The sequence below is a fragment of the Erythranthe guttata genome, chromosome 13 (genome assembly GCF_056151865.1).
Source record: "Erythranthe guttata isolate IM_541 chromosome 13, IM_541, whole genome shotgun sequence".
Classification (NCBI taxonomy): domain Eukaryota; kingdom Viridiplantae; phylum Streptophyta; class Magnoliopsida; order Lamiales; family Phrymaceae; genus Erythranthe; species Erythranthe guttata.
Window position 1 is genome coordinate 17,260,238 of NC_142545.1, and position 20,335 is coordinate 17,280,572.

Below are 20,335 nucleotides of genomic sequence, written 5' to 3' on the forward strand. Positions count from 1 at the left end.
ATAAGCTCATTTTATCATCTTATAAGCTTAGCCAAACACTCTCTTAGTTTTAAATCGATTATATCATATTAAAATCGATGTAATTCTGACGAAACAAAATCGTAAATATTTGAATCAACAAGCTTAAACCTCGAAATGAACCGTTAAATCAAATCGCAAATCGTAAAGCTTTAACTTATGCAAAAGATGTCAAACGTTCAAAGCCCGAGTACGGGGTCTCAAAACTAAAAACTGGCAGATTTAGAGGGGCCTTTTCGATAATTAGAGATGAAATCTAGAAATTACAGTAGTACCCCTATTTTTATTTCATCATGCCTAGATCATACTTTGCTCTTGTGTTCTGGTCTATGAGTAAACTCAAAGTCTATATGAACGAAAGCTCTCTCAACTTCAGGGAGCTGCTCCAGCTTCTCTTGCAACGTTTCACCGATATTGTGCGCTTGGCTCAACATCATATCTTCGGGCAAAACTATGTCGACCTCCACAAAATAATGAGAGCCAAAAGTATACGCTCTCACCGTATCTATATGCTGGATCTCTCTATGGTGGTTCCATATTAGATACGTCAATTTCGCAAGAAAGTCCGGTGGGGCTGTTCTTCCGATCAACGACCACACATTTTCAATCACGGTTTTAGCCCACGTGTTGATTGTATATATCGCTATCTGTAACGTACGAAAAATTACATTACAACTCTGTTTTTTTATTCATGACGTAGGCAGAAGAAAGAGCGAGTGAGTGGAGTCTACTTACAATTATGGCTCCAGCAGGATCGATCCACCAGTAGAATCGGACGGCTAACACGGCAGTGACTAATCCGATCGAGTTGGTTATGACATCGAAAAAATGGTCTTGAGCGTATGCTCTAACGATTTCATTCTTAAATCTTCGGCAGTAAAGCATAAGGAAAAACTTTACTACAGTAACGGAGACCATGATTCCAATCATCCACATCTCCTTGTCATGGTCCATATCAGGGCCAGAGCCAGTCTGTAAAGTGTCGTAAACTAAGCTGTAAGTGTTTGTTTTGTTCGGGTTTTGGGTAAACACAAGAGTACGAAAGTGAATATACCTTTGCAATGAGTTGCCGAACAGACTCCAGTATAATTTGCAATCCAAGAGTTGCCATTACAGACGCGAAAACTATAATCCCCTGTGAACAAAATATATTTGGTTAAAGTAACGACAACTTATCTTGTGAATGAAACTCCTATTAGATGAGGGGGATCGGAGCTCATAAAGTATAGTTTGAAACTGAATCGACAGAATATACAAAGATTCAATAGAGGAAGGCCTCGACAAGTCTGGTTAATTGCAGGAGATGAATAAACTTACGACTGGTTGCATTCGTTTCTTTCCGATTGGGTAGTGATACTGGTTCGGATGTCTCATTTGATGGGAAGTAAACCACAAGATCAGCCCCGATAACAGATCTAAGAAAGAATCCATTGTCGATGCAATGACAGCCAAAGACCTGCTCTCAATAGAGGCATAAACTTTTGCTACGAAAAGGATCAAATTAGCTATATTCGACACATGGACAGCCATCCTTTCGCTCTTGGCAAGACTTTTCAGTTCATCCTGACACATATTTGAGCAGTGTTGAGAATAAACCAAAAAATAAAAATCAGAAAAATCAAAAAGAATAATATTTTCGAAGAAGGTCAATCTGCAAAATAAACCTCTGTTGGAGTATCTGGTAAAGAACCAGCTTCATGGATAGTCTCCATGTCGTTGAATCCTTCGAGGAGTAGCTCTTGCTTTTTGTAATATTCAGCAACTTTTTTATGTTGTTTTCCTGACAAACAAAAAAATTAAAAAAATGCAGCAATAAGACTAAATGTTAAAGAAGAAGTGAAATACACTTACTTGTGGTGGCAAGATAAAAAAAACACGAGACGAAACTATATACAGAACCGGACATTTTGTGCAATATTTTACAAATGCGTTATAATTTATACATCAAGTTAAAATTAAAAAGAAGCCTAGAGAACGTCAAACATCCCCGACTGAAAGGCAACAACGTTGCCGATATTATTCGTATTTTAATCAGCGCAATTGGATTAGTCCATGCCTCTGGCTCATTCAACTGAAGTTAGTAAACTCTCTTGATGACTTAAAATCACAAGTGGCAAATAAGATACAGTTTTCGCCAAGATTCCGACACACTCGAATGACGGAAATTACAGAGTTCTCATTAAATTTTAATTGGTTCTTTCAATTTTTTTTATTTGTTTGCTCAATTAGATTTTTTTCTAACAATATTACTGAAACTCAGTCCACAGAAAATCTGCCTGACAGCATGCACTAATAGAGTTTAGTCAGGAAATTAATTTAAGCATATGTAATTACTAATTAGCATATGGAATACATGAAGAGAAAAAAATTAATTTTTTTATTTTAATTTTTTTTAATACAAAATACAAATAAGAAAAAAGGAAAGGAGAACTAAATCTAGGAATTTTTCTATTCTATATTCCCAGTCCCAGAAACAAAAGAGATGATTAATTTATACATCAATCGTACGGATTATATGCTTTTTTTCTATTTACAAGATGCGAACAGAATCCATACCAACCCCAAATTAATTCCTCCTAAAATCATATCCATTCACCAAAATCACGTACAGTACACACACACACACATATATCCATACACACACGCACAAATTGAACAAAAAAAACGCACATACTTTTATTTCGAAGGAGCCGTCGGATACTGAAGGACTGATTACGGTGATCGGAGTCGCGCTCCGGCAATCGAAACTCGTTTATGTTGAGCCTCCACGTCGGATTTTCGATCTCCGCTGCGCTCAGCAATTCCCTGCGACTTTCCCCTACGGCGTCGCCGCCGCCGCCGCCGCCGCCGCTCTCCATACCGGATTGATCTGAGATTTTAAGGAATTTGAAAAGGAGATGGTAATGCAGATGCAATTTTTTTTCTGTGAGTGGAATTTATATTTTTTGCGGTTCGAGAGTTTTAAAACTGCCCCCGAAAGGTTACTTTTTTCTTCCTTGATATAAGCATGGGGAGTTGGACAGTAGTGCTACGGCGTAGGCACCGTACCGAAGTAAAAAAGAACACGTGGCGAAACACTATTGGCTGGCTCATTGGATCATTAGTTACACCATTTCTAAATAATTATTATTTTTAATCTTAATTAAGAAAGTTTTTGTAGTGAGTTAAGATATTTTATTTTATTTTAAACAAAGGTGACCTTAGTGTATGTTTACATTATACTTGCAACTTTAGTTAGGTGAAACCATCTACTTTTACTTATCAAAAAAAAAAAAAAAAATCTACTTCTGAGTTTTGACCAATATTATCATAACTCATACAAGGATTGCGATAAATCTACTATTAATTTTAAACTATGATATATGGAAATAAAATTATTAATTAGGAAAATATACATCCATCCTACTCTATAAATATGTGAGTTCAGAGTTAACAACCACAAACATATCTAGAAATTGTTAGGTCAAACTCGTCGCAAACCGACTTATTCAGTGCAGTTTACACATTTTATATCAGTTGTGATTGTGGAATAATTTGTAAATAATAGAAATTAATGATTTAATACAAATAATCGACAATAAGTTTGTAGGGCATGTTTGGGGAAATGAGATATGTTGTGTCAGCAAGATTATGCCAAAAGAAAACATTATTGAAACAAAAACATGTTGGATTTTTCAAGCATTTTATTGCAAAAAGAAATATTCCACTTACTAAAAAGTTGGTTTCTGGTGAAATTTCGAGTCAGTTTTTAGCATTATCTCAATTATTTATTTTATTTTCATACATCATGTTTCTTTATTGAATAATAATCTAAAAGCAAGGTCCAGTAGCTCGAAAAAAGATACACATCATTTTCGTGATGTATGAAGGCGCGTGAGCGTCACTTTCTCTCTCATGCGCACAAAATAATAATAAAAAATAATTGAATAAATCACACAAATTTATTGTGGTGTAGGTGCCATATTTTTTGATATAATACGTGCACACAATTTGCTAGTGTCACAATCTCTTTTCTTATTTAAGATAAGAACCTTATCCCTCAAATATCAATTTGGAAAATTGATACGTAATTTGATAATTTTATTGGAGACTAAATACTGTTTAAAATTTAAATTCACCCCATAATTAAAAATTAAATTAATCATAGATAAAATTCATCTTTTTCTTTTTTAATTGAATCATTATAGATAATTTAAAAAAAAAATTGAAATACCATCTATCCAACTGGACCAAATCATGGGGCCCACCAGATAAGAAAGAGGCCCTATTTGCAATAATATAGTGTTTGGTTGGCCGCGCATGTGTTTGAAATTTGATTCAACTCGGCCCACAGTAGGTTTTTTATTTAATTGTTTTATTTTTCTTCATCGAAGTAAAAAAAAAAAAAAAAAAATTGGTTCTGGAATTGTTGTTGGATGAATACATTATGGCGATCGAGATTGCGAAGATTGTACATTATGTCTTCAAACGAGGTAATTATTAAATGTTGAATCGCAATTTCTGTATTTTACGATCGTTTCAAATTATGATTTTTTTTTTTTTTGAGGTAAAAAGACTTCATTTTTGTTGAATTGCTACTTCTGCATACTCAATTTGATACTAGGTTTCTGTAATTACCAAAACACACGTTCCAGACGTATAATTGTTAAAAAATTGAAGAACTTGTGCAAAAACAATGAACAATAAAATACATGATGCATAATAATGTAATCTGCAGTTGGATTCAGTCACCCACTAGCATAAAGCCATTTCAGTTTTCACACGTTTGCCGGAAAGCGTAGCACAACCAGTTGGTGGTGGTGGTGGTGGTGGACTGGAGATGGTGGGAGGATTAGGGCTGCCTGTTGGAGGTTTGGGAATAGGGATTATAGGAGGATTAGGGCTGTTAGTTCTAGGATTATGAATTGTTATGATTGGAGGATTAGGGCAACCAATTGGAGGTTTAGGAATAGGGAATACGGGGGGATTAGGGAAGCCTGTTGGAGGTTTAGGAATTGAGATTACGGGGGGATTAGGGCTGCCTGTTGGAGGTTTAGGAATTGAGATTACGGGAGGATTAGGACAACCTGTTGGAGGTTTAGGAATTGAGATTACGGGAGGATTAGGACAATCAATTCCAGGATTAGGAAAACCTTTTGGAGGTTTAGGAATTGAGATCACGGGAGGATTAGGACAATCAGTTCCAGGATTAGGAATTGGGATTACGGAAGGATTAAGACAGCCTGTTGGAGGACTAGGAAAGGGGGGTATGGGAGGATTACGGTAGCCCGTGGGAGGCTTAGGAATAGGGATTAGGGGAGTATTAGTTCTAGGATTATGAATTGTTATAATGGGAGTAGTAGGACATCCAATTCCAGGATTAGGAATTGGGATGACGGGAGGAATAAAACAACCTATTGGAGGTATAGGAAAAGGGATTCCGGGTGGATTAGGGCAGCATATTGGAGGATAAGGCCAACATGTTGGAGGATTAGGACAACCTGCCGGAGGATTAGGAATTATGGGAGGATTAGGACAACCACTCGGAGGGTTAATCGGTGGCCCTACGGGGGGGCCTGTAGGAGGGTTATAAGGTGGCCCCTCAGGGGGTCCAGTTGGAGGGCTATCAGGGGGGTTATATGGGGGGCCTTCAGGTGGGGTGTCAGGGGGTCCTGTGGGAGGGGTATAGGGGGGGCCGCCGCCGCCATGACCACCATGAACATCACAGTCTTTGTAGCATGTACATTTGAACGATAATCCCTTGCATCTGCCTGAAAGATAACCTTCTTTCTCGCATATTTTACCGCAGTTATTGTCACTGAAGCAAGCGCCGTGGAATAACTTGCTTGGCGCCTCGCAAAATCTTGCTTCGACGTGCATCTTTTCATTATCTGCAAATTTGAATTAACGCATCGAAAAATACAAGTCAGTTCGACCTCTTAACGTACCATGTTCGAGAATAAGAGAGAACAATAGTAATACAATGTGATGTGTAGAACAACATCGGAGTGGAATTTCACATATATGCATCTATTCAGATTTCAACAGATGTCCCTTTTTATCAGACCTTGTCGCTAAATTAATGGATAAGAGAAATATGGCAAGAATTTGCGGGCTTACGAGAGATTAGAAGATGCAACAACAGAACCAGTGCAGAAAACATTATGGCCATGCTTGCAATCGAAATCTGTTCTTCCAAGTATGTTTTTCTTCTTTTTGTTTAACTATATATAATTGCTGATATTGCTGAAATCGAAAATTCTTGATGCTAATGACTTTCTGGTCCTTGGGAGTATTCAGACAAGTGGAATAACGCTTCAGTTGTGACCTATATGAAGTCATTTAGTCTCAACCAAACATAAATGAAACTTTCTTTTTTCTTGAGGTGATTTTATACATAGCTGAAATGAAGACAATTGAAACTTAAGGTGGAATTTTGTAATTATTAATGCTTTTATGTTGGATTTTCAAGAAACTTGAAAAATGTGAGTCATCCGATTGACTTTATTCCTTCCTTTCGATTTTTCCTCTAAGAAAAAACAGTTTGGAGTATGCATAATCTGGACTTTATGCATGTCTTGAGAATATATATGTATGCAGTAGTATTCATTTATTTTGCGTTCAGGCCATGTGTTGTTTAGTCGTTTTTTTCTGGCTTGTGTTGAATTTCTTAGTCATTAAGTCATGTTTAGGCAAAATCTAAAGACTATGTATTGAATTTATTCTCTATTAAACCACGTTTAGAGGGAATCAAAAATACAATCCATTTAAGATCTAATAACCTAGTTGATTGCATAATTTGGAACCTGCATCAAACTTCATAAACTTAATCGAGATTTTATTGCAAGTCTAAAATTGTTCTCTGAAATACTTTAGGAGCAAGTCGAAAAGGGACTGGGAATAATGTCCTCATCTAGCAATCTGGCCAAGAACATGGTCTTAAATTTTACGAACAGGGGGTAAATCGCCAGCTGGCGGGCCTTCTCCGGGTGGGCCTTCTCCGGGTGGGCCTTCTCCGGGTGGGCCCTCTCCGGGTGGGCCTTCTTCCGGTGGGCCTTGATCTGGTGGGCCTTCTACGGGTGGGCCTAGGCCTGGATCTCCGCCACCGCCACCACCACCTCCTCCAGCAGCATTGCAATCTTTGCCGCATACGCACTTAAAAGCTTTGCATCTTCCAGAAGAGAAGCCTTCTTTCTCACAAATCGCACCGCAGTTTCTGCGGCTGAAGCAAATGCCGTTGAAGTACCTGCTCGGGGTCTCGCATAGAGATGCTTCACCTGGTACTATCAACATTACCCATTCTGCATTTTACGCAAATAATTTTAAGTTAATTCATTCAAATGAAATGCAGTTTATAAAAATAAAAGAAATTATTATATATATATATATATATATATATATATATATATATATATATATATATATATATATATATATATATATATATATATATATAGAGAGAGAGAGAGAGAGAGAGAGAGAGAGAGAGAGAGAGAGAGAGAGAGAGAGAGAGAGAGAGAGAAAGAGAGACTTACGGAAAGCTAAGAGAATGAGTAGAAAGAGAGAGGGAGTTGGGATTTGTTTAGCCATGTTTATGACTAATGAAGTATGAATTTGAGGTTGAACTGCGCAATTGCGTTGGGTTTTATATGGTGCAGAAAAAATACTGTATGCATAATTTGAGAAAATTTTATTTAAGTTCGATTTAGAGCTTAATTTGATTGGTGGAAAAACTGCATTGATATTTATCAGCTTGCTATGGTCACACTGGTGTGTTGGATTAAATGCTTATGATCTTTAATTTTATGAATAGCAAATATTAATAACAGAAAAGGGAAAACAAATCAGAAGTTTCAAGAAATGATTTGAATAGAAAAAAAAGTTTATTTCATCATCAAGACATGATTTTAATATTTGATTAATTGATATAGCAAATGATAATAATCAACTATTAGCATCACACAATCCAAGCTTAGTATTGAAATTCTCCAGTACAAGACCAAGAGGTTGAGGGCCCCATTACGTTTCTCAAATTACTATTTATTTTATAGAAAAATATAAAAATACTGCCCCTCAGAATATTTTTAATGCATTCGCCCCCTCAGACTTACTGGTTCCGGTTTGGGTCCGGTTCCGCCACCGCTCTTACATCTCAACCTCTTATTTTACTGTTGATTGATGGTATTTTAAACGGTATAAATACAATTTTCATCCATCAATTTAGCACTTATTTCGCATTTAATCCCTCATATTTAAAAAATCATATTTGATCTCTTATGTTTCAAAGATCGAGCAATTTTAATCATTTCCATCAATAATTTGTTGTTCTCAACAGAAAATGGAGCAATTTTAATCTTTTCCATCAATAATTCGTTGGTCTTAACATAATCAACCAGAGTGCCCATCATTTCTTTAACCGACAAGAAAATGGTAAATTATCTGAACGGTAAATTTTTCTTTAACCAACAAACTAACGGTAAATTTAATGAAAATGACAAAAAAAAAATGTTAGAAAAATATGCAGTTAGTGCAATTATATTAACTATGATAATTAAATCGTTAATAAAATCGAATATGCAAGAAGAACACATAAGCATATCGACATATATAATAACAACATCAACCAGTACGTGTGCAAGCTGTACGACAACCTTCTTATTCTTCATTGATGGAACAAACTATATCTAGATATCTATCTACATAGACACACGTGCAACCAGACCAGAAGCACGTGTGCATGCATATAGATATTATTATTATTATAAGTATTTAGCAGGCGCGCGTGCAGAAGCAGCGCTGGCGGAAACCACGGCACCAGCCGTTAGAGAAACCCTCGTTCTTACACACCATCCCGCAGTTGTGGTCGCTCAAGCACCTCCCTTTGAACCCGTGGCTCTGCGACTCGCACGTTCTCGCCTCCGCCATTTTCGCCTCCTCTGCACGTGCGTTATTATTTATTATTAATCAATTTATTTAAGTTATTTTTTATCAACTTAATTGAATTACTTACGCGATATTGTCAAGACCAAAAGCATCAAAATCAGGCACGCGGCGGCTGAACCACTACTGAACCGGCCCATGATTTAATAGCTAGAGCTAGCTAAGCGCTGATTAACTAATTAATTAATTACTCCGTATATATTATGTATATATATATTGTGTAGAAAGAAGAATATATATATATATATGTCTGAAAGCTAGCTCTTTATATATAGCATTATGGATCACATTTTCTTTCTGCCGTCGACTGCACGTGTCCGAACCTATTGCATGCAATGCGACACGTTGAACCCCATGCATCAACTTTTATTTTTTTTTTTATTTTTTTTTTCATTTTTTTTTTTCCCCACAAATATTTTTTTCTTGGTGGACGATTATTTTCGGATTCAATCTTCAAAGGTTGATTAAATTAAATTAATTTTGATCCGGATAACATTAATTAAAAATTCAAGTATTGGAAATTGGAATATAAACAATTACTACAAGACATAAAACTGAATAAAGTATTATTTTATATAATGTATATATCTATATCTATATTATATATTAGTACAATTCTATTATTAATTAAAATTGAATTAAAAGAAAACTAACGAAGCTTTATTATTATTATTATTATCAAGAATCAACAGAGTATATATAAGTACACTGTAATTCATGTTATTGCTAAGTAAAATATAAAAAGGAGTAAAAAAATAATTAACAAGGCTTTTGACAGAAGCAACGACGTTTGAAACCGTGACATTTACCGTCGGGAAAGTTTTCGCCGTTACAAACAGCCTTACAGTTGTGACTGCTGAAACACAATCCCTTGAAATTTGAACTCTTTGATGTACACGTCCTCGCCATTGTTGTCTCTTCTGCAATATTCCCAAATACTTTCATTATTTCATTACTATTCATTATATTTCAATTTTAATTACCCAATTACTAATTCACTTACCCACCAATGGATTAAAAAAAAAATTAGAAACTCGATAAATTAATAAATATAATTTATTTTTCAGTGGAATTTCGTAAAGGCCACGAATTTGCTATGTGATGGGCTTAAATTCCGAGAAAAATAAATTATGCCTTTTTTTTTCTTTTTTTTTTTGATAAAAGCCAGAAAATAGGAAAATATTTTTTTATAGGATTTCATTTGCATTAGTTTAGGATTCAGATTATCATATTACAACTTCTTCACTTAAAACTACAAATAAAATAAAAGTTGTTTAATCAATTCTTGATTCAATTTCTTTGTTAATGTTTAAGACTAAATATACTATTAAAAAACAGGTCTAATTAAATAAAAAAAATATTTTTTAAATAAAATTGATGTATAATATGGTGATGTTGTTGAGAGATAGAAAACATACGAGAGGCGAAAATCAACACCAGAAGCAGCATGAGACCACCAAGGAAAGAACTTCTAGTCGCCATTGTTGTCCAAGGAAATAATTTTTTAAATTGCTTGTATGTATGTAAATTTATATATTGCAAAATGACGGAAAAAATTAAACAAAATTGTTTATTTATTTAGTAGAAGATCTGGGATTGGCTGAAAATGATTCTTTATTAATTCAAGTTTTATTAACTCATAATTTCATTTGGGAAAAAAACATAGAAAAACATTGAAATTCCGAATATTGAGGACTTATTAGAGTAAACTACATTTACATATTTCTTCCACTTTTGAAATCATGGGTTCTTTGCCTCCCAAGTTACACATTATCTATCCAATCTCTCTCTCTATTGGGGTTTTACTATATTCTCTTTCAAAACATAGAAATAAACAACACCACCTCTTTCCGGATTCGACCGTCGAAGAAAAAGCTTACCTAACGTCGGTGTTATTGCTGATGAAGTCATACAAGACAAACGAAAAATGTAAAAGTAGAAAGATAATTCAGAAAAGAGTGTATGTTGACGATAAATCGTAACCCTAATTGTGTTATTGCATTTGTTTATATAAGGAAATTCTAAATAGACATTACCTATTTTAACCCTTATTGACATTACATTTCGTGATGAAAAATTGCAATCCTAATTGACCTCGCTCATCTACTCTCCATTATTCTCTAGCGTAACTAGCCGAGTGGTACGCTGGAGAATAAGAAGCGAAGTCATCTCGTCTCCTTAATTTTTCCTAACAAATAAGTGGTTTAGACTTTAGATAATATATATACTCTAATGACGACGTTTTATTGTTGAAAATGAAGCAAACAACAACACATAATATAATGTATGATTTGTGATACAAACAATGGTTTAGATATATAAATAAGATCATCATCACCATCTTTATTTATAAGTAAAACAAATTATCAAAATAGTTATATATATATATGATTAATGATGAAATAATTAACAATTAGTTCTACAAACACAATTACGAGGAAAAGGTCCACGAAACCAACAAATGCCGACGGCATATCCTTTGCGACCGCACCAGTAAGTGCAGTCGTCATCCGCGTTGCAACTCCCGTTGTCTATCTCGCATAATTTACCCAAAACCCCCTCATCTGCAAGGAAAATTAATCACAATTACATCTTCATAGATAATTTGAATAATCACTTCCATATCCACCAATTTCAAAAATAAAATAAAAATTGTAATAAATAAAAATAGGGGTTCGTAAAAAGAGACTTATTACGAGAAGCCAAAAGAAACACGACGAGAAAAATAAATCCGACATAGTCTTCATATTTTTCTTGTTCACTCTTACGATACAATTAGAACACATCTTACATGTGTGTTAATTTATAGGAATATATTTATGGCACGTGCCTATTTTTCTATTAGGAAAAAATGGTTTCCCAATTAGATTGATTCTGAATTTAAAGTTTTGTTATCAGACAAATCCGAAAACGGGAGAAAAACAATTGACACTTTTAGAATTATGCTACACTTCAATCTATAGATATCAAATACATTATTATTTAAATAAAATTGAATTAAAAACAAATTAATTGAGATTTATGGGGTGTGTATATTTTTGCACAAAAGAAAAACTAATCATTTGATACCCCGGCCCTTGAGTATCAAAATAGTAGTTTTATCATTGTGCAAATTACGGTCACCCTCGAGATAAGGTTAAATAACGAAAAAATCCTTCTTGATTGGGTAATTACAATTATACCCCTCAGCTATGTATTTATTACAATATACCCCTTCTTTCACTAGGTAAACTTGATATCGTAAAAGTAAAAGTGTAAGATAATACATAGTTAAGGGTTGATTGTAATTTCCCAAACATTTCATAATTTAACCTTACCTCAAGGAAGTCTTTGTAATTTGCCATTATTATTATTATTATTATTATTATTATTATTATTATTATTATTATTATTATTATTATTATTATTATTATTATTATTATTATTATTATTATTATTATTATTATTATTATTATTATTATTATTATTATTATTATTATTATTATTATTATTATTATTTGATACTCCATTTAAATTATATACTAAACAATTAAATACAAATATAGCAAAAAATCAAGAAGACTAAAAAATTAAAAACTGTTTATGTTGCAATAAACTAAAAATTGAGAAGAACACAATACTGCAAAGTAAAAATTAAAAAATGGAGGCCAGAAGCTTGTTCACCTTTGTGTTTCTCTTGACATTAATTTTTGCTTCTCGTAAGTTCTTTTTTTTTTATAATTATTTTAATTTATTTTTTATTTAATAATAATAATTTTTAATTGACAGAGGAGAGCATGGGTAAAAAAATATGTGAGACAGGGATTGATATAAATTGCGGTATGGATGAACAATGTAAGGAAGCATGCGCAGCTTTAGGGTACCCTATTGCCTTTTGTGAATTTCATGGACTCAATCCAAGAATTTGTGGCTGTAGAAAAGTTGACTGCTAGACTAGTCAATCTCTCTAATTTCGAATTCATTGTAATCAAATTTTGAGTTTGGAATATATTATAATAAAATATTTAATTTGTGATTTTTTTTTTTATTTTTTTGAATAGTAATTAATTACCCTAAAAGTATAGATACCATATAAATAATATATGTCAAATAGTAATCCATTGAGTAAAGCTCTCATTTGATCGATTGCAATATTAAATTAGCCAAGAGCATAGTAGTTAAACTCGCGAGATACCACGATATATATCCGATAGGGTTCTAATGGACTATTACTTTTAGCTAGTGGTGGAGATAACATAGAGTTATGGGGAGTAATGAGGTGACATGCCTCCCGAAATATTACTTAAATCACCCATAACTCTTTGTCGTCTCCACCACTTCCTGAAATCAATAGTCCGTTAGAACTCTATCGTAATAATGTATCCAATGCATTATCCCATTAGAGTTTATAACTATGTTTCAGGGGGGTGAGTGTAATTATCGATACCATAGGGACCTTACAGTTATTTAAGCATACCTCATGGGTGTGTGTGTAATTTACCTTTTTTTTTTTTTTAAGAAATTAGAAATGAGTGGTTCCACTTTAAAATATAAATTTTAACATTTTTATAGTATTTTTATTATGTAGATATATATATATATATTTTATAATTTTTAATAGTTGATTTAATATCTTACGATACGATACACGGAGTAAAACGATACGCCAATATTTTCCGATTCGATAATCAGGGCCCAAGAGGCACATCACATAAAATATTTTCAACAAATGAAAATAAAGTTTAATAATAGCATAATTATTTTCAAATCGCCAAACATAATTATTGGATCAAATTAAACAAGACCAAAGAAACATAATTTGTAAAGGAAAAAATAAAAAATCGTCTAGCAATTCTTTCGACAAAAACAGAGTCGCGGTATGGGTCCACCAATCATACAGATGCCGACAGGATAACCTAATTGGACGCACTGTACTCTGCAAGTTTCGTCGTTAACGCAACTCGAATTAAGATTATAGTCACATGTTTTACCCATGCTCTCCTCTGCAAAATTATCAGAAATCAGAAAAAAAAATTAAATCCGCAGAAAAATTATCAAAAACGAAAAGAAAAAAAAAAAAAAAAAAAAGACGTCGACATTTGAAAGAGAAAAAGGGCTTACGAGCTGAAAAAACGAATAGCAAGAAGAAAACAAAAGTAAACAAGTTTCTAGTCTCCATAATTAGTAATGTTCAACAATTGATGATCATTTACAAAGACTTGTCAATTTATAGCAAAATATTACATCATTTTTTGATGATTCTATTTTTAATATAAGATCCTCAATTTTTAAACGTAATTAATTAGTTTCTTGATTAATCCCAAAAATGAATTAGTTGCTTAATATTCAAGGATTTGGCACTTTACATCAATACTATGTGGGCTTTGGCCCAATAAGCACACATTTTATTGGGCTGAATACGTCAATTCTTTGAGCTGCAATTTTTATTTTTATTATCTTTATTGGTTGATAATTAATATGACTTAATTAAAATAACAAAATTTAAATGTAATGATTTAACTATTTATTTCCAATACTCAAATAGTCAGTCAATAGTACACCAAAAATGTAGTTTATTAGCAGCATTCGAAGATCTCACAACTATGTGTATTTTCAGTTGGATCATGTTTTAATTTCCTTTAAATTTATTTTCTAGTACAATATAAAATGATGCAAGATCATTAATTAATTTAGCATGGTTTTCTGCAGAAGCAACGTCTTCGAAATCCTTGACAATCTCCGTCGGTGAAACCTTCACTTTCGCAAACGGCCTTGCAATTGTGGTCGATTACGCATGGCCCTCTAAAATTGAAGCTTTGTGATTCGCATGTCCTACCCTTCGCCTCCTCTAAGAAAAAAATAAAAATTAAATAAATAAACAGAATCATTAATAAAAAAATGAATCGGAAGAAGAAGAATTACCACAGGCGAAAACGAAGACCAAGAAGAGCACAAGCGCAAAAGCGTGTTTAGTTTTCATCGTTGATCGTTCAATTATTTATCGCTCTTTGCTTCTTTATGTAGATTGGGAGCAGAGAATATGGGGTGGAGTTATATACTAGCTCCAAAGGGAATCAATGGAAAGTAGGGATATATCCAAATTAAATGCTGCTTGTCCACGTGTAAACACATGCAAAAGCCCAAGGCCGCGGGAAGAAAATTCAAATGAATAGACTTAGCCAGCAAGAAACAGAGGATTAGTGTTGTTTGATTAATGCAAATTAATTAGGTTATTTGTAATAATCATATGCAATAATCCTCTTGATGCTTATGACATGTGTTGTTTTGCTGAACTGTAGTCAGATAAGAATGATTAGCCGTGTAACAAATATACAAGCTAATCCTGCGATGAAAATCGAACATTAATTTCATATACAGTACTAGTGTTAAGATTCCGTAAATCCACACTACAAGAAAAAAATGGCATTCTTGTAATTGAAACAAATACGTTCCGATCGTAAATGAATTTTGAGAAGCTTCTAGTTGAAAAGATCGATTCTCGGGCAGTACATGGTAGAGAGAAAGAGAGAGAGAACCACATTAGTTTCTCCAAACCTCAAAACCCAATACATGTATTTTTTAAATGAATCGTCGTACATGACTTGGTGTATTATTCGGACAACATCGCTAACATAACTCACTACTAAGAATTGAAATTTTTGCAATCATTCAAATTCATTTCTCGCACAAAAAATAATGATTTCTGCAGAAGCAGAGCAGCTACTTCTCTATTTGGTAGCTGCCACCAAAGCCATATGCTCTATCAGGTCCAACACTCTATTACTGCAAAAGGAACACCAAAATAGGCATATGTTAAGGCATACATGTGTGTGTGTGTGTGTATGAGAGAGTGTGTGTGTGTGTGTATGTATGAGAGAGTGGGTGTGTGTGTGTGTATGAAAGTGTGTGTGTGTGTGTGTGTGTGTGTGTGAGAGAGAGAGAGAGAGAGAGAGAGAGAGAGAGAGAGAGAGAGAGAGAGAGAGAGAGAGAGAGAGAGAGAGAGAGAGAGAGAGAGAGAGAGAGAGAGAGAGAGAGAGAGAGAGAGAGAGAGAGAGAGAGAGAGAGAGAGAGAGAGAGAGAGAGAGAGAGAGAGAGAGAGAGAGAGAGAGAGAGAGAGAGAGAGAGAGAGAGAGAGAGAGAGAGAGAGAGAGAGAGAGAGAGAGAGAGAGAGAGAGAGAGAGAGAGTATATATACCTGTAACCCCACTCGTTATCATACCAGGAGACGAGCTTCATGAAAGACTTGCTAAGACCTATTCCAGCCTTGGCATCAAATATGCTTGACCTACAACAAGTAAGCCAAAATGAAATTAAAAGCCAGTCAACTATGTGTCCAATGAAATTGAAAATAATGCAACGCTTAATGTTAAAAAAAATCGCAGACTCGAGTGAATTAAAAAACATCTAGTACTATGTTAGGTTTCCCTGCCCGATTAAGTTTTAAAGATGGCAAGCAGAGGTAAAAATCCTTACCTCGAATCACCAACAAAGTCATTGGAGACTACATCTTCATCGGTGTACCCAAGAATGCCTTTCAGTGGTCCCTCCGAAGCATACCTAATTCAGAAACAAAAAAAAAATGAATTCCTCCATAAAAAATAAAAATAAAAGTTACAAAAAGAGGTAGAGATAAAAGTTCACATACTTGATGGCTGCTTTCACATCTTCATAAGAAGCACTCTTGTCAAGTCTACAAGTTAAGTCTACGACAGACACATTGGGTGTCGGAACCCGGAAAGCCATTCCGGTGAGCTTACCGTTAAGCTCCGGAAGAACTTTTCCAACAGCCTAAATTTTTTTAAATTCAAAAAAATAGTTATACAGGCAGAAGTGATGGATAAATCGTTTTTTTTTTACTCATTATTTTTTTATTGAACTTTTTTAGAAATAAAGAATACCTTAGCAGCACCGGTAGAACTAGGGATGATGTTTTGCCCTGCTCCACGGCCACCTCTCCAGTCCTTCATCGAAGGGCCGTCAACCGTCTTCTGTGTGGCTGCACAGAGAATAAGTGTCACGAAGAAGATTGAGGATTATTCCATAAGAAAAACTAATAATGAGCAAAGCATACCAGTTGTTGCATGGACAGTTGTCATTAGTCCTTCCAGAATGCCAAACTCTTCGTGTACTACCTGCAAAGTATAATAATATTATGTAAGAAAAGAGACATCATAAAAGGTGGTGTCAATCTTATATTAGTAGTACTAGTAGAACCTTGGCTAGAGGTGCAAGGCAGTTGGTGGTACAGCTGGCATTGGAAACGACGTCCATGCTTGGTTTGTAAGTACTCTCGTTTACACCAACTACAAACATAGGAGCATCGGCTGATGGAGCTGAAATTATGACCTTCTTAGCACCACCCTACACAATAAACTTGGATGAGATAAATGCTTCTCGCACTAAAATGGCAAAACCTTGTACTTAGAAAAAATCAAACACTTTTTACTAAACCTTTTTGTGTGCTGATGCCTTGTCAATAGTGGTGAACACTCCGGAAGATTCTACAACATACTCAGCCCCGTAATCACCCCAAGGAATCTCTGCTGGGTCTCTGTATTGAGAGATTTGGAAAATTAGCGTGGAAGTAAAAAACAGTGCCGATTCGAAACATTTGGTGATTACCTTTTGCTGCTAACTTTGATTTGCTTTCCATTGATTTCCAAAGTGGATTCGTCCACTACTTTGATGGTTCCCTTGTAAGGTCCGTGAGTGGAGTCATACTTGAACATGTATGCCTGAGAGGATTATAGACGTGTCACTACATACATATCAAGAACCATTATCCAAGAAAATAATTGTTCGATTGTTGCAATCATTGCACAACAAAGTATTCTCATAATCTACCTCACTAAAAACATCTAAATATAATCACAGGATCCGGTAAAATAATGCAAATAAAGCTGATCAGGCACACTAACCATGTATGTGGCATCGATGAATGGATCATTGACTGCTACCACATCGATATCATCCCTGAAAGTCGCTATGCGTAAAACTAGTCTGCCTATGCGTCCAAAACCTACAATATTTTTGATTTTTTCAGTCATATATCACCCTCGTGCTTTTCAACAGTTGACCTCATTATAAATAATTATGAGTATAGCCAACCAAAAAATTGAGCTATACATTTTCACAAACCGTAGATTCACATAATAGATGACCAAAAAAAAAATCAGAAAAAATAAGAAATTCGAGAGTGGCAGAAACATGAAATAATGTTAATGAAGTCTATCAGAGGCAAAACAAGAATAGGGATTATGAAACATACCATTGATACCAATCTTTGTTTTTCCACTGCTGTGCGATTCTGAATTCAGTAACACGCAGAATGCAGCTTGTCAAAAACTGAAAGACATACATCCATGAAATCCAGAAAACGAAAATAACAAGTGTATAGGTCTTACTGGTCACAGTTGGAGGTATTTCTGTTGCTGTTGCTCTAATAGGCTTAATACTTCGGCACATAACCTTCCTATATGATTCGAATTTAGAGTCACTCTAAGTTGAAATAAAAATATATTGATTAATTTTTTTTTAGATAATGAGGATTTTGCTTTCACTCAACTGTAGGGATGATGAATCCACCGAGACATTAGTTCCAAAAATGCTTGACTGGAACTTCACAGCATTAGCATTGCTGTTAAGGCCGCATGATACCTACGACAGATTGTACATTTAATAGTATGAAAACTTAAAACACGTTTATGCATCGAAGACAAACATTAAAAAAAAAAGACAGGAATAGCAATAATCATGAAGCGATTCACTTGTACTTCCGAAACGCACTTTCTATTCATCAACTAAGCAACAGTACAATTTTGCAATTTCATTTTGTTTGAATGTGACAAATAATCAACAAACGGAGGTGAGCTCTTACACTTAACGAACCGTGTATACCTTCACGAGTTGACCTCAATTATTTCGACAATCAGTGAAACAAATTGCAAATCCAATCAGTTCGTTTTGTATTCCATTTCATAACACTTTTGCAAAATCAACAATATGCAAAATCGATTAACCAACATTCATTGGGAAATTATTCAATTAAAACATAAGGAGATTAATCCAAAGCGGCTAAATTACTCGTAAAACAACAAAATCACAAGGGGAAGAAAAAACACACAGACGATCCAAATACAGTATGCAGCCTGAATTAAAAAAAAAAAAAAAAAAAAAAAAAAAACAGAAAAAAGGAACAGATGCAAATGCAGCTTACCTGAGCTTAATTTACAAACATATTAACGTTAAATACACACACACACACACACACACACACCTTGGACCGGTCGGTGAAACGGAAAGTGTCTTGAACAGGTGACGGCGCGGATCTAGTGAGAGAAGAAGAGAACGCCATTTTCTCAACAAACGAAAATGAAACGCTTTCAGATGGATCGCGGATCGATTTATTCTGTATAAATAAAGGGAGAAATTGCAGAACCCTAGAGAGAGAAGAAGAGGTTTTGGCCTTTGAGGAGAAGAACCGGCCAACTCTCGGAGATTATTTAAATTTGAGTCAACAAATCGACGGAGGCGGAGATTATTAAGGTGGTGGTGTGATTGGTGACATGTGCCGAATAAATTAAATATTGGCATTTTTTTAAAAAAAATCAAAAATTTAAAGACTTTTTAGAATCCACGTCAGACATTCCGAGGGTTTTTGCCCTTTGCTTGTGGGCCCCACTGTATCTTTTTGCTTTTTGCTTTTTGCTTTTTGCTTTTTGCTTTTTTTAACAATTTTAATTTCTTCTAATTAAGTTTAGTCTTTTTTTCTCATTGTTTATAAATTTTTCTTGACTCTCACAAATGTGCACTAATCGACGTGTACTTTACTAATTAAATAAAATGTATTATTTTCCAATATGGTCTATTCAATGACACAAACATGATGAAGAATGATTACAAAGAAACATACAAAGTCTACTATGTTATATTATTCGGAACATCATACTATATTTTAAATGTGGTGGGGCTAGAAACTGATATTCCGGTTGTTTAATTTTGCAATATAAACACATATGGCGATGACAAGAGATTTATTGGGCCTATCGGTCTAATCCTTGTCAAAGATAAAGACATCTTTAGAAACTCAGCTAAAGAAAGTTCGTTAGTACCAAACTCGCTAAACGATGCTCCTAAGATATGAGGGTAGCGTGTTCGCCAACTCATCCGAACATGCAAGAGACGATATAGGAGGTAGGTAGTGAGCTGAAGGAGAGTAGTTGAAAGAAGAAGGTTCAAAGATATTGTTTCTAAATTAGAAATTTTCTATATAAACAAATGTATTGAACCCTATTAAAGTACGATTTCAACTATCAGTAGTAATACATTCATTTTCCAAATTATCTCTTCTTTTATCTTTTTTCCGATCGATTAGTTCGTCTTCACCGGCTAAATATTGACATCGAAGTCTGACGAGTGAA

General features: G+C 34.4%; 4 protein-coding genes and 2 long non-coding RNA genes across 7 annotated transcripts; 1 reads left to right on the forward strand and 5 right to left on the reverse strand.

Annotated features, from left to right (window-relative positions):
• Positions 1 to 143: 143 nt before the first annotated feature.
• On the reverse strand, positions 144 to 3,220 carry LOC105968984 (metal tolerance protein 9). Its single transcript, XM_012993699.2, has 6 exons — positions 2,693 to 3,220; positions 1,683 to 1,798; positions 1,336 to 1,581; positions 1,073 to 1,153; positions 754 to 990; positions 144 to 665 (listed from the first exon to the last, which is right to left on the reverse strand). Exons 1-6 carry the CDS (start codon positions 2,874 to 2,876, stop codon positions 321 to 323), a joined length of 1,209 nt encoding a protein of 402 aa, XP_012849153.2. The 5' UTR covers positions 2,877 to 3,220; the 3' UTR covers positions 144 to 320.
• A 1,132-nt stretch (positions 3,221 to 4,352) lies between these two features.
• LOC148766071 (uncharacterized) lies at positions 4,353 to 7,367 on the forward strand. The gene is made up of 4 exons (XR_016029220.1): positions 4,353 to 4,490; positions 5,807 to 5,922; positions 6,063 to 6,196; positions 6,874 to 7,367. It is a non-coding gene; the product is annotated as an uncharacterized LOC148766071 (long non-coding RNA).
• Positions 7,368 to 8,729: 1,362 nt separating this feature from the next.
• Positions 8,730 to 9,096, reverse strand: LOC105968304 (defensin-like protein 1). Its single transcript, XM_088811597.1, has 2 exons — positions 9,008 to 9,096; positions 8,730 to 8,933 (listed from the first exon to the last, which is right to left on the reverse strand). The coding sequence occupies exons 1-2, from the start codon at positions 9,075 to 9,077 to the stop codon at positions 8,767 to 8,769; spliced, it is 237 nt and encodes a 78-aa protein (XP_088667723.1). The 5' UTR covers positions 9,078 to 9,096; the 3' UTR covers positions 8,730 to 8,766.
• A 4,481-nt stretch (positions 9,097 to 13,577) lies between these two features.
• On the reverse strand, positions 13,578 to 14,145 carry LOC148766072 (uncharacterized). The gene is made up of 2 exons (XR_016035165.1): positions 14,038 to 14,145; positions 13,578 to 13,919 (listed from the first exon to the last, which is right to left on the reverse strand). It is a non-coding gene; the product is annotated as an uncharacterized LOC148766072 (long non-coding RNA).
• Positions 14,146 to 14,417: 272 nt separating this feature from the next.
• Positions 14,418 to 14,972, reverse strand: LOC105968777 (defensin-like protein 1). Its single transcript, XM_012993442.2, has 2 exons — positions 14,839 to 14,972; positions 14,418 to 14,764 (listed from the first exon to the last, which is right to left on the reverse strand). Exons 1-2 carry the CDS (start codon positions 14,894 to 14,896, stop codon positions 14,607 to 14,609), a joined length of 216 nt encoding a protein of 71 aa, XP_012848896.1. The 5' UTR covers positions 14,897 to 14,972; the 3' UTR covers positions 14,418 to 14,606.
• Positions 14,973 to 15,374: 402 nt separating this feature from the next.
• On the reverse strand, positions 15,375 to 19,667 carry LOC105968776 (glyceraldehyde-3-phosphate dehydrogenase GAPCP2, chloroplastic). Of its 2 annotated transcripts, none has more exons than XM_088812178.1 (14): positions 19,192 to 19,667; positions 18,481 to 18,572; positions 18,320 to 18,387; positions 18,184 to 18,222; positions 17,834 to 17,934; positions 17,538 to 17,650; positions 17,367 to 17,466; positions 17,130 to 17,276; positions 16,987 to 17,047; positions 16,814 to 16,911; positions 16,561 to 16,703; positions 16,389 to 16,472; positions 16,111 to 16,200; positions 15,375 to 15,699 (listed from the first exon to the last, which is right to left on the reverse strand). In XM_088812178.1, the coding sequence occupies exons 1-14, from the start codon at positions 19,267 to 19,269 to the stop codon at positions 15,645 to 15,647; spliced, it is 1,269 nt and encodes a 422-aa protein (XP_088668304.1). In that variant the 5' UTR covers positions 19,270 to 19,667; the 3' UTR covers positions 15,375 to 15,644. The 2 variants fall into 2 exon arrangements, with proteins under 2 accessions (XP_088668304.1, XP_088668305.1); XM_088812179.1 differs by having other exon boundaries at positions 18,481 to 18,715; positions 18,777 to 19,277.
• Positions 19,668 to 20,335: the final 668 nt, after the last annotated feature.